The sequence below is a fragment of the Urocitellus parryii genome, chromosome 6, assembly GCF_045843805.1.
Source record: "Urocitellus parryii isolate mUroPar1 chromosome 6, mUroPar1.hap1, whole genome shotgun sequence".
In the NCBI taxonomy this organism is placed as follows: Eukaryota; Metazoa; Chordata; class Mammalia; order Rodentia; family Sciuridae; genus Urocitellus; species Urocitellus parryii.
This window is the reverse complement of record NC_135536.1, coordinates 79,501,897-79,514,369: the sequence shown is the minus strand read 5'-3', so window position 1 is coordinate 79,514,369 and position 12,473 is coordinate 79,501,897. Positions and strand designations below refer to the sequence as shown.

The window sequence follows — 12,473 nt, the reverse complement described above, 5'->3', positions numbered from 1 at the left end:
CTGCTCGTTTCAGTAGCACATATACTAAAATTGCAACGATAAACAGAAGATTAACATGGCCCCTGCATAAGGATGACATACAAATCTGTGAAGTGTTCTATATCTTTGGTGGAATGTGATGGTCATCATTATGTAAAGTACACGTATGAAGACATGAATTGGTATGAATATACTTTGTAAACACCCAGAGATATAAAAAAATTGTGGTCTTTATGTGTAATATGAATTGTAACGCATTCTGCTGTCATATAAATTTTAAAAATTAATTAAAAAAATGAAAACAACAACAACAACAAAGATCTTCAAACTAAGGGTTGGGGTTGCAATATGCTTAGCCTTGAGACCCTATGTTCAATTACCAGCACTTCCCCCTGCCCTGCCACAGACCCCAAAAGGAAGAAATATCCTACGTGGGTCCTGCCTCTTCTTGCTTCCTTTTTCTGGATATTGCCTCCACTCATAAAGACATATTCACCAAATAATTTTACTTATATAATGTCAAAACTTAACTTTTTAGCCTTAATAGTTGTCTCAAGTAGCTTTCATTTTGGAAAGCTATTAAGACATGAAACAGCAGCAAAATGACCCTCTGGACCTGGTACTTTTGAGTTTTCATTTTTGCTTAGAACACCAATTTAAAATTAAAGCAAAATCATTCCCACATTATACTCATGTAGGAAGTCTTTTTATGTACACATTAACACAAGACGGAAATGTCAAACTGAGTAAGTTTTACTTTTTTTTTTTTTTTTTTTTGGCAAATCACAGAAATAAAACAGTGGTATCAGAAACAGAAACATTTGCTTTAGTGTTTTATAGCCAAAGAGACTGATGAATGTCATTCAAATTCTCATCTCCTTCTTCCATGGCTTTCAAATTAAGTACTTCCAAAGAACCTTTGCCTTTGTTTCCTTTTTTTTTTTTTTTTTTTTCATTAGCCTATCAATTTCTTGGAAGTAGCCTGGGTCAAGAAGACACGATTTCTAGCTGCTGGCTGTAGTCTTCACTTTCTATAACCTTGATCAGTGGCCTGAGCTTATTCTTCAGCTCCTTCTCTTCATTCACTGGAAGAATGAACCCACCCTCATGTGAGCACATGAATCTTCATTTTTCTCCTTTAGCCGCTAAATCACTTCTAAAGCCTGCGGCTTTATACTCTTGGTGGGTTTGACTGAATAGTGGATGTACTTCCTGGTTCTCTCAATAAGGATCACAGTATATGGTCTCTGTTTCTTGGCTGACACATTTGTCTGCACAATGGTTGTAATATCCCTAAACATCTGCTCCAGCTGTGTGTGCCTTTCTTCATCTTGATACCTGAACTTCTCCGTTAGTCAAAATCTGCTTACAGGGCTGGGGATGTGGCTCAAGCGGTAGCGCGCTGGCCTGGCATGCGTGCGGCCCGGGTTCGATCCTCAGCACCACATACAAACAAAGATGTTGTGTCCGCCGAAAACTAAAAAAAATAAATATTAAAAACTTCTCTCTCTCTCTCTATACCCCTCTCTCACTCTCTCTAAAAAAAAAAAAATCTGCTTACAGATTTCAGTTTGGTCATCTGTTCCAAATGCACTGATGAGATCTTCCTTCTTTGCAACCCGACCTTTAGAAACATTTACAAACACTGAGTGGGTTTGCAGGACTTCATCAAGGTCTCTTTCTCTTGTTCTTGTAACAGGTGATCTCAAAGCACTTACCCGTGTGCTTCATACCAACTGCTGCCACATTGTCAGGTGGATCTGGTTGCTAGGGATGAAGATGTACATGGAGATAGCTTACAGATGGCAGCCAGGGAACCAGAGCTCTACCCCTCATGACCACTGGCACCCACCTCCAACGACCCCAGGCAGGCACAACCCTAACTACTGCTCAGAGCGTGCCACCCTCCAATTCTTTTCATTTTTTAAATTTATTTTTTAAAATTAATTAATTTACTTTAAGTTTTTGATACAGGGTCTCGCTAAGTTGCCTAGGGCTGGCTTTGAAATCGTGATCCTCTTGCTTTAGTCTCCCTGGTAACTGGGACTATAGGCATGTGCCACCTTGCCTGTTTCAATGGTGGTTTTTAAAGTGGGGGAAGGATTGTAATGTGTAACACTGGGGGTATTTGTTGAATCTCACAATGATTAAGATTTTTTTTTCCATTTGATGAGTAGGACTCAAGATTTGCTAGACATTTAGCAATTGTGCAAAGCACTCCCATATAATGTGGGACATTCCTACATTTCCAAGTTGAATGCCTATCCAGTCATTCATGTTGTTGAAATCCATTGTAATTAGGATTTAACTTTATTTAAAATATAAACACAAGGCATTTTATGCATAGCTTTAATACACATTAAACTTTTCAGGAATGCAATTACCCTAAAAATCATGAGATGATCGATGATCATGCCTTGTCCGGTTCAAAAATCTGCCAAAAGTTTTTCATTATTTTGGAAAACTGTGCTACACTAGTATCTCTGTTCATGGTATGTGAATCACAATTTGTCTTAGTCAGTTTTATGTTGCTGTGACAAAATACCTGAAATAATCAACTTATAAGGTGGAAAGATTTATTTTGGCTCATGGTTTCAGAGATTTCAGTCCATAGTCATTTTGTCCTGTTGCCTTTGGGCCTGCGGCATGGCAGTACATCATGGTGGGGAGTACATAGAAGAGGAAACTGATCACATTAATGATGGATAGTTGGAAAATAGTGAAAAGAAGGGGCTAGGTCTCAATATCCCCTTTGAGGAAATGTCCTTGTGACGTAGTAGGCCCTACATTCTAAAGGTTCCACCAATACCCAGTAGCACTACAGACTGGTGACCATACCTTTAGTATATGAGCCTTTGGGGGATATTTTAGGATCCAAACTGTATCATCATTATAACATGTTTATATCATTCTGCATTTGTAGTAGTTATGTTCAAGGTAATTCTATACAGTACGTAAGCATCTAACTACCAAATTTTGAATACTCTTGAATATTATGTCCAACATTCATTGGTTTATGTATGTATGTATTATGTATTTATTTGTGGTGCTGGGGATTGAACCCAGGGCCTCGTGCATGCAAGGCAAGCATTCTACCAACTGAGTTGTATCTCCAGCTATGCCCAAACATTTATATATATATACATATATGTATTATTTACTTACAAATCACTTTCTTCTGATATTCTTATATATCTTTTTAGGACATTTTATTATTGTTATTGTTAATTAGGGGGCTCAAACCCAGGGACTTGCACAGGCTAAGTGCACAATTTACCACTAAACTCTATCTCCAGCCTCACATTTTACTATTTTTTACATTGTGTGTGTATGTGTTATATTGTTTATGAATTGTATTTTAGGATAATATAAGGATATATTTATATATTTATTATAAAGGGGGAGTGTCTTAGTATGGGTTGCTATAACAATTACCATAGGCTGGGTGGCTTAAGCATCAAACACTTACTTTTCATAGTTCTAGAAGCTGGAAGTCTGAGATCAGATGCCAGTGTGGCAAGAGCCATCCTCCAGGTTGCAGATGATTGACTTTTCATTGTATTCTCACTTGGAATAAAGAGAGCAAACTAGCTTCCTCTCTGGCCTATCATTATGAGGCCAGGAGTATCATTTGTGAGGGTTCCACCCTCATGACTTAATTGCTTCCCAAAGGACTCACCACCCAAACACTATCACACTGAGATTAGTGTTTTAATATTGAACTTGTGGTGGGGTGTGTGTGTGTGTGTGAAAATGCAGTCCACCGCAGGGAATGTGGAAATGATGGGATGAGTTGTAATGGAGGTATCTAAGGAAGGAAGGTGGGATCAGGATCAGTTTGAAATAGGAATTTGGGGACACAGAAAAAAGAGTTTCAAGAGAAGTGCCCACAAACTAATGAAATGCTGGAAATGTTACGAATCTTCACAAATTTCTGAGCAACCCAGCCCACAGCCTTGGCCTGGGCTATTGACCCATACCTTGCCTGTACATGGGGCAATGCTTTTGTGCAGAGAAAACTGGCACAAAATTGTGTGGCTGTACCAACTCCACCTCCAGACCAACCCTTAGCCACCATTCCTCTACAAATATTAATACCCCACACCAAGGGGTTGCAGTCTTTCCCTTTGGAGATGGCCTTCATTTTCCCCTCGAATGTGTATTCCTTGGTTTGCCCCTAAACTTCTCACTCTGGAGACAGCCCACATTCTCCTTTGAATGTACATCTGCTTCCCTAAATAAACCTTTGTCCGTGTCTCTGAGTGATGGTGCTGGAATTCTTTTCCATCAAGTACGCCAAGAACCCCACTTGTTCTGAGTCAAGGTCCCCCTCTCTGGGAACTCGGTACCTCCTGTGACAAGTTAATAGATAAAACAGAATGCCACCAATTCTGAACCAAAGTTCAGTTGTTACCTGAGATTCAAGGGTACCTACTCCTTAAGGAAAGCAATAATATTTTCCAGAAGGCAGCTAATCTATTTTGCATGAGGAAAGTTTGTTTCTCTGCTTCTATTTGTTTGGCCCTCATCTTTATAACATAGCACTAGCATTATCACCCTAACAGGTGACTTGTCTCTTTCCCAAGCCTGTTTCGATTTTGGGGGAAAGGATTCCACATTAGCCATTCAGAAGACCTGAGATAGATGCTTTGTCAACCAGGAATCTCCCTTCCAAGGGACAGGAGTGGGACGTGCTCTCAGTTTACCCTGCTTCATTTTATGTCTCTACTTCTTTACAGGCCTTTTAATTCTCTACTTCTTTAATCTCCTTTTAATCCTTCTTTAGTCTCCTTTTAATCCACCCCCTTTTAATCTTATTTACCCAAAGAAACTTTAGGATAAATTAAGAGTCCAATTATCTTTGATACCAGGAAAAAAGGTACACAGGCAGCGAACATGCCAGTCCTTTCCAAGAAAGAGTGTTGGAAGATAGAAAAAAAAAAAAAAGGACACGAAAATTAGCAAACAAGGAAGGGAACTTGGGAAAGTCTGAGTAACAGCAGAAAAGAAGGCTAAGGAAGAAAAAGGAGAAAAGAAAAACATAGACGCCAGAAAAAGCTTCGGGTATCCTCTAGGCGTTCCTTGCTGGCCTCTCGGCTCCCTGTGGGCAGTCCCTCCAGCAGCCGCGCCCGCGTCCGCGCCCCGCCCAGGCCCGTGCGTCTCCGGGGACTGCGCGGCTCTGTCCCCTCCCTGGTTTTCCGCCTCGCTTCTCCTCCGACTTCCACCTCTCCCAGAGCAGAGCCCAGAGCCGGACTTGTGCTTCCGGTTGCCCAGAACCGGGATCCCCACGTCCTTCATCCACTGCTTCAGCCCCCTGTCGCTCCAAGAAGGGTCCGAGCTCAGGTGGAACCTGCCCTGGCCTGGGGTCTGGGCGCTGGCTCGGCAGCTGAGCGCCGGTGGAAAGGGACTGGGTCAGTGTGAGTAGCCACCTGAGGTCCCGGCTGGGCGGGGGCCGGTGGGGACAAATCTTCTCCTGGCAACCCCGGGAGGGCGTGCAGTGTGTGAAAGGGAAGGTGAGAAAGGAGGAGAAGGATGAGGAGAAAAGGAGGAATGGGGGACAGAGGGGTACAGAAGAGGAGGGAGGAAGAGATCAAGGGAGAATGAGTCGTCTTTTCTGTCCTTTGCGCTCCTGGGAGGAGAAAGTAGCTGTCACGAACGGAGCGCTTTGTATTAGAGAAGCCTAAAGCATGCATAACTCTGCTATATACTGCCTCTTAATAGGGAGGTGGCTATCAGTGTGTTAACGCGACAAGGTCTCCAAGATCTTAAGTTCAGAATAGTGTCTAAAGTGCGGTCCAGTTTGTGTAAAGCAAAAGAAAAAGAGATGGTGGTGATGGAGAAGAGTCATATACATATATTTGCCTATATATTTGTATAGGCATAGAAATTGTTTGAAACACTATAAAGCTGTTCATGAATTTAAAAAAAAAAAACTCTGTCCTTGTCTCCACTGCCCATCCATAGATTTTTTTAAAAAATTTTATTTTTAGATGGACACAATATCTTTATTTTATTTATTTTATATGCTGCTGAGGATCAAACCCAGTGCCTCGCACGTACTAGACAAGCTGTCTACCACTGAGCTACAACTCCAACGCTATAACAAGATTTTGAGAAAAAGGAAAAAGAAGTTTATTGATTTGCTTGAAAAGGGGGAAATACTGGAGACTATTGTCCCAGAGGCTGTGATTCTCTCTGCTAGGGGGAACACAAGTCTTTTTAAAAGAGAAATATAAGAGCTGGGACCCAATATTATCAGTAGATTAAAATTAATTTGTGTCCAACTGGTGTCCTTCAGAAAGGTATAACTTCAATTCCTAGATTTGGAGTTTCCTTATTCTTGTGAGCAGTGACACTCTTCCAGGAAGTAAAGGACATGATAGCTTACTTAGCCTGGAAGGAAAAAGGTGTTTGTTGGTCCTGTCCCCAACCTCCCTGCAGTCAGTAAGCCACCTGCAGTCAAGCTGCAAGCTTTAAACTCAAAGCATGAAATGGACCCTGGTTACATTAGCAATGGTTATCTATGGGGAAGGGAACTAGATATGGGGCAAGGACTTTTAACTTTTCAGTTGTGTAAATCTCCCTTCACAAACTCTAGTGTAACAACAACAACAAAATGTTTTTTACATGTTTTATTTTTCTATTCATTTTTCTTCTGAGACCTTTTTTTGTTGTTGTTGTCATTTTGAACCATTGGAAATTGAGTCCAGGAGCACTCTGTCACTGAGCTATGTCCCCAGTTCTTTTTATTCTTTATTTTGAGACAGGGTCTTGCTAAGTTGCTAAGGCTGGTGTAAAACTTGCAATCTTCCAACCTCAGTCTCCAAAAATCTTTTTTTTTTTTTTTTTTGTACCAGGCATTGAACCCAGAGGCATTTAACCACCGAGCTACATCACCAGCCCTTTTTATTTTTTATATTGAGATAGGGTCTCCCTAACTTACGTAGGGCCTCACTAAGCTGCTGAGGCTGGTTTGAACTTGTGATCCTTCTGCTTCAGCATCCGGATAACCACTAAGCCACATTCCCATCCATCCATTTATTTATTTATTTATTTTTGAGACAGAGTCTCATTAAATTGCTTAGGTCTTTGCTAAATTGTTGATGTTGGCTTTGAATTTATGATCCTCCTTCCTCAGCATCCCGAGTCACTTGAATTACAGGTGTGCACCACCACACTTGGCTATTTGTCTTTTGGATGTTACGTTTTTAAAAGTTCTTTATGTGTTCTGGACATTAGTTTTCTGTCAGAATAGTAGGTGCAAAGATTTTATCCCATTCTGTAGGTTCTTTTTTCACATATTTAATTGCTTCCTTTGCTGTACAGAAGCTTTTAATTTGACACCATCCCATTTGTTAACTCTTGGCATTATTTCTTGAGCTTTAGGCATCCTATTAAGAAAGTCATTGCTTACGCCTATATGTTGGTGTATTGACCCTACATATTCTTCTAGGAGTTGCATAGTTTCTGGCCTAATTCCTAGGCCTTTAATTCTCTCACCTTTGTTCATGGTGAGAGATAAGGATCTAGTCTCATTCTTCTTCATAGGGATAACCAGTTTTCCCAGTATTATTTGTTAAAAAGGCTGTTTTTTCTCCAGTGCATGTGTTTTTTTTTTTTTTTTTTTTTTGAAACTGGGGATTGAACCCAGGGGTGTCTAATTGAGCAACATCTCCAGCCCTTTTTTATATTTTATTTAGAGGCAGGGTCTTGCTGAATTGCTTAGGACCTTCTAAGTTGCTGAGACTGGCTTTGAATTCATGATCCTCCTGCCTTGGCCTCCTGAGCCACTGGGATTACAGGTGTGCACCACTGTGCCCTGCCAGTGTGTTTTTGACACTGTTGTCAAGGATCAGATGATCTTATCTATGTGGGTTTGTCTCTGTCTTCAATTTCTGTACCATCGGTCTATATGTCTATTTTTATGACAGAATCATACAGTTTTCTTATTAAAGGTGTGTAGTATAATTTGAAGTTGGTATTGTGATGCCTCCAGCATTGCTTTTTTGGCTGGGTTAGAGGCTTTCAACAAAGATAGTAACAGGGGGAATGGAGAAAATTGGATAGATTTGAAAGATGTTCAGGGAGTAAAATCAATAGGATTTGGTAGTATACTAGAAAATAATAACAAAGAATAGTATCCATTACCAAGAATAGTCTCCACTTACTAAGTGTCAAGCACTGCTCTAATTGCTATTTAAATTTTTTTTCTTGCTTATTCCTATCACAACTCTGTGGGGTAGGCTTTATTCTTAATTTTGTAGATAAGAAAACAAAGATGAAGAGAATTTAAGTAACTTGTCCAAGGTCCCAGGGTAGGGAAGCCAGGATTCAATGTCAGGTCTGTGTCACTCCAAACCCTGTGAACAGAGGTGACAAAAAGGGGGAATCGATTTGGGACAGAGGTGGGAGGGAGGGAAAGATCATACATTTGGGATCTGTGGAATTTGAGGAACCTTTAGTCATCTGAGTAGAGATATTCAAAAGGCAAATGGATAAGTGAATATGGAGCTCAGAGGAAAGATCTAGGTCAAGGAATAAATCTGTGAGTTGCCAGCATGGAAATGTTACTTGGTACTATACGGTAGGTACAGTGAGACCACCCCAAGAAAGTATACAGAAGGATTAGAATAGAACTGTAAGGAACATCACTGTTAAGAAATGGTAGAAAAAGAGCCCTATAAAAGATGTAACTATAGTGGTAAGAAAAAAGAAGATCAGGACAATAGTATCGTGGAAAACAAAGAGAGTTCAACAGGTCATATTCTACTTGAGGGCCAAAATGTGTGTTTGGATTTATGGTAAAAGTCTATTCATTATCTAAGACGACAGTCTTGGTAGACTAACAGGGAGAGGATCCCACTTAGCTGATTGAAGAGTGAGTAGAGGACAAGGAAATTTTAATGGTAGGCATAAACAATTTGATCAAAATATTTGTTCTCTTCAGCTCAGACTCTAAAGTTGACATTATAAGTGAGGTCCTTTAGCTGGATACAGTGGTGCACATCTGTAATCTCAGCAACTCAGGAGGCTGAGGCAGGAGGATTATAAGTTCAAGACCAGCCTGGGCAATTTAGCAAGACCCTGTCTCAACAAATAAAAAGGGCTGGGGATGGACCTCTGTAGTAGAACATCCCTGGGTCTAATCCTCAGTACTGAAAATAACGAAGAAAAAAGTGAGATCCCTTTACTAAGTTTCAATCATATTAATAGTCATGGGGGTCTCTTTTACCTCCTCATGAGAAGACATATCCCTTTTTGTGTTAGTCAGCTTTCTGTTGCTGTTGACAAAATACTTGAGATAAATCAACTCAAGGTAGAAAGGTTTATTTTTGACTCATGTTTTCAGAGGTTTCAGCCCATGGTTTCTTGGCCTCATTGCTTTGGGCCTCAGGTGAGGCTGAACTTCATGGCAGAGAGTATGGGGTGTAGCAAAGCTGTTCATCTCATGGCAGCTGGGAAGCAAATGGAAAGAAAGAGGAAGGGCCTGGGGATGAGATTTATCCTTTAAGCTCCTTCCCCCACTGCTGTGACCTACTTCCTCCAACTAGGTCTCACCTCTGAGAAAGTTTGCACCACCTCCTGCCAGCTAAGGACCAACCCTTCAACACCTGAGCCTTGGGGGAACATTCTAGATCCAAACTGTAACACTCCCCCTCCAGCTATTCCTTTTTTCCTCCTTAAATTTTCCTGTTCTTAAGTTTCTGCATTGCCCTTTCCTACTGTTCTCCCTTGGATATTCCCTAGGTGGTAAACAGGATGAATCCTGTCCTGGGGGAGATGTGTGTGTGTGTGTGTGTGTGTGTATGTATATATATATATATTTTTTTTTCTTCCTATCTCTTTCTCTTTCTCCCCTCCCCCAACCCTGCAGTACCAGGGATTGAACCCAGGACACTCTACCACTGAACTCCATCCCCAGACCCCTTTAGAAAGTTTATTTTGAGACAAGATCTTGCTAAGTTGCTGAGGCTGGACTTGAACTTGTGATGCTTCTGCTTCAGCCTGCTATTAGTTGTTTTCTATCTGAAGATCACTAGTATAACCAGGAGGGATATGGGGAAGACATATTGCCAAGGCAAATACATTCACTTTTTGCCAGTTCTCATTACCTATCTTTCTTTCTAGGCATATGCTAGTTGGGTTCCAGCTATGGAGAAACTCCGTGGGCATGTTTCTGCCCACCCAGACGTCCTCTCATTGGAGAATCGGTGCCTGGCCATGCTCCCCGTCTTGCAGCCCTTGGAGAAAACATATGAAAATATGTCTGCTCACTCAGACATCCTCTCCTTGAAGAGCCAGTGCCTGGTCAGAATTCTTGATCTGAAGACCATTGAAAAACCACATAGGCATGTGTCTGCCCACCCAGATATCCTCTCCTTAGAGAACCGGTGTCTTGCTACCCTTCCCAGTGTAAAGAGTACTGTGTCTGCCAGCCCCTTGTTCCAGTGTCTCCAGATACCTCACATGATGCAAACTGATTTGTGCAGCCTGAACACCAGCAATCGTCTGGTCTCCGAGCCTCCCAGCTGGAGTACTCAGGGTCTCTCTGAGGGACTAGACCTTCTGACTTGCCCAAAGGTCCTGAAATCCATCTCTGCTACAGAAAGAGTTCAGAAAGGAACTCTACAGAAAGAGTTCAGAAAGGTAATACCTCCAGGCACTCATCCTGACTCTAGTCATGTCTGTTAAATGCTCTTGTCACTAGTGTTTGGTGCCTCAGTTTCCCTTTGTACTGCTCTGTGTTTGGGTACCTTCTCTCTTCAGAGCCTCTTCTGAGGGGCTCATTACTTTGGGGCTGTCTTCTTTAGCATATTTATTCTTACTGCAGATCTATTTCAGAGACTAGACAATAAATCAAAAACAGTTCTTGTCCTTAGAAAGCCTCTGCTTATAAGGAGCACCAGTGTGATATTACTCTAGCATACTAGTCAGTCCAGTGCTTTTGAAATCAGGCCTGAGGTATATCTGTTCTATCAGAGCTCAGTTTTCTGTCTGTATTCTTATAGATATGTTCACCAAACATACTTATGTAAGCACATTTAGTGCACAGGTCAGAACTGATAGACAAGTACACATTGCTTCTGTATGGACTTGGGGTTTGAGCTGATGGAAAGCTAACCTGAGCCCCACATTATCTGTTAATAGACAACAAGTAGACAACCTTGGCCAAGACTCATAACACTTCAGAGCCTTAGTTGTCTCACCTTTGAAATGAAGTCAATAGAAACATACTTCACAGGGTTATTGTCAGGATTATAACTATTGCCATCATACACTGATTTAGGGCTTTGCAGTTGGCAGAGTCATACATACATTATTCCATTTAGTTTCCTAACGACCCTATCAGGGAAGTGGTAGTGAATGAGGAAGCTGAAGTTAAGCAATTCAGGGTTTCTGGAGGATTCATATGGGATTTGGCTCCTTTTCATCTGACTCTAAAACTATGTTAATATTGTTCTAGAAGGGTGTGAGGGGACCTAGACTCCCAGGCTATGACATCAATAAGGAGATGACAGCTGGGAGGAAGCCCTAAAAGCATTTGGGCAAAGGCTCTGAAGGTTGAGTTGGGAAAGGTGTGGGTGACAGAGCACTAAGTCAGAGACAGGATAGACCCATGCCTATCCATTCGGGGGGATGAAGAAGGGGACTTATGGGTGCTAGATAGAGATGTGGACATTATTTACCTCTGGGAGCTGCCTTAAGATCCGTCTATTTGAGGGGCCATGGGTACATGCTGTGATTTAAAACTACCACTATCCCTAGGGTCATTGGTACTATTCAGAAGAAGAGAAAAAGCCAGAGGAGAAGGAAGAGGCAGAAGCCCCAATGCCTTTATATTGTCTAAGCTTGGGAGAGGAAGAAGAGGAACTGGCCCTGAAACTCACCTCTGAGGACTCTGAATCTCCTCTGGAGCCCACTGACCAGGTCCTTCAGGAAAAAAAGGTGAAACTTATAGAGATGGAGAGAGGATGGTGTTGGTGGAAGGGAGGTTGGGTTGGAGACCTGGACTAGGGCCCTTCCCCAGGAGGAATATGACCAAGCTCTTATTTATCACTTCCTAATCCCCCATTCAAACCTTAGTTGGACAGATGTCTTCCTGAACCTGGAGTCCATTTTCTTTGTAAGTTGTCCTGCATGGATGCTTATTACCTTACTCCTTCCTTCTCTCTTCTTCCCAATTCCTAGATGGCTCTCATGAGTTTGCTGTGCTCTACTTTGGCCTCAAATGTAAATGTAAAAGATGCATATGACCCTACCCAGGTTTCCATCCTTAAAGTCTGTACTGAACTTGCTCCCTTGGAGCCTGAGTTCATCCTCAAGGTATTGTCTGAAGGAGTGGGTGGGAATGGGGAATTTGGTTATGGCCTATACGGGAGGTGGTGACTAGCCTTCTGTTGTGGGTGGAAGAAACTTCACTTAGGAAGGATGTAGAATCTCTGGGTGAGTCTGAGGCCTGGTCCCTGGGGTTCTGGGAAGAATGGAGAAAGATA

At 41.7% G+C, this 12,473-nt stretch overlaps 1 protein-coding gene, 1 non-coding gene and 1 pseudogene across 6 annotated transcripts in view; 2 read left to right on the top strand and 1 right to left on the bottom strand.

Moving 5' to 3' along the window:
- On the top strand, positions 1 to 107 carry LOC113199170 (U6 spliceosomal RNA). Its single transcript, XR_003302938.2, has one exon. It is a non-coding gene; the product is annotated as a U6 spliceosomal RNA (small nuclear RNA).
- A 706-nt stretch (positions 108 to 813) lies between these two features.
- LOC113199150 (ribosome maturation protein SBDS pseudogene) lies at positions 814 to 1,766 on the bottom strand (annotated as a pseudogene).
- A 3,417-nt stretch (positions 1,767 to 5,183) lies between these two features.
- Tep1 (telomerase associated protein 1) overlaps positions 5,184 to 12,473 on the top strand; it is a 40,283-nt gene continuing 32,993 nt past the window's right edge. For 4 of the 5 annotated variants that reach the window (XR_013343790.1, XM_026411992.2, XM_026411995.2 and 1 more), the window contains exons 1-4: positions 5,184 to 5,396; positions 10,108 to 10,626; positions 11,746 to 11,925; positions 12,169 to 12,303. Coding sequence is in view for 4 of the 5 variants with exons in the window: in XM_026411992.2 (XP_026267777.2) it covers positions 10,132 to 10,626; positions 11,746 to 11,925; positions 12,169 to 12,303 (810 nt within the window). In the remaining variant the exon portion in view is untranslated. The remainder of the gene's footprint in view (positions 5,397 to 10,107; positions 10,627 to 11,745; positions 11,926 to 12,168; positions 12,304 to 12,473) is intronic. The other variant, XM_026411993.2, reaches the window with a different exon arrangement.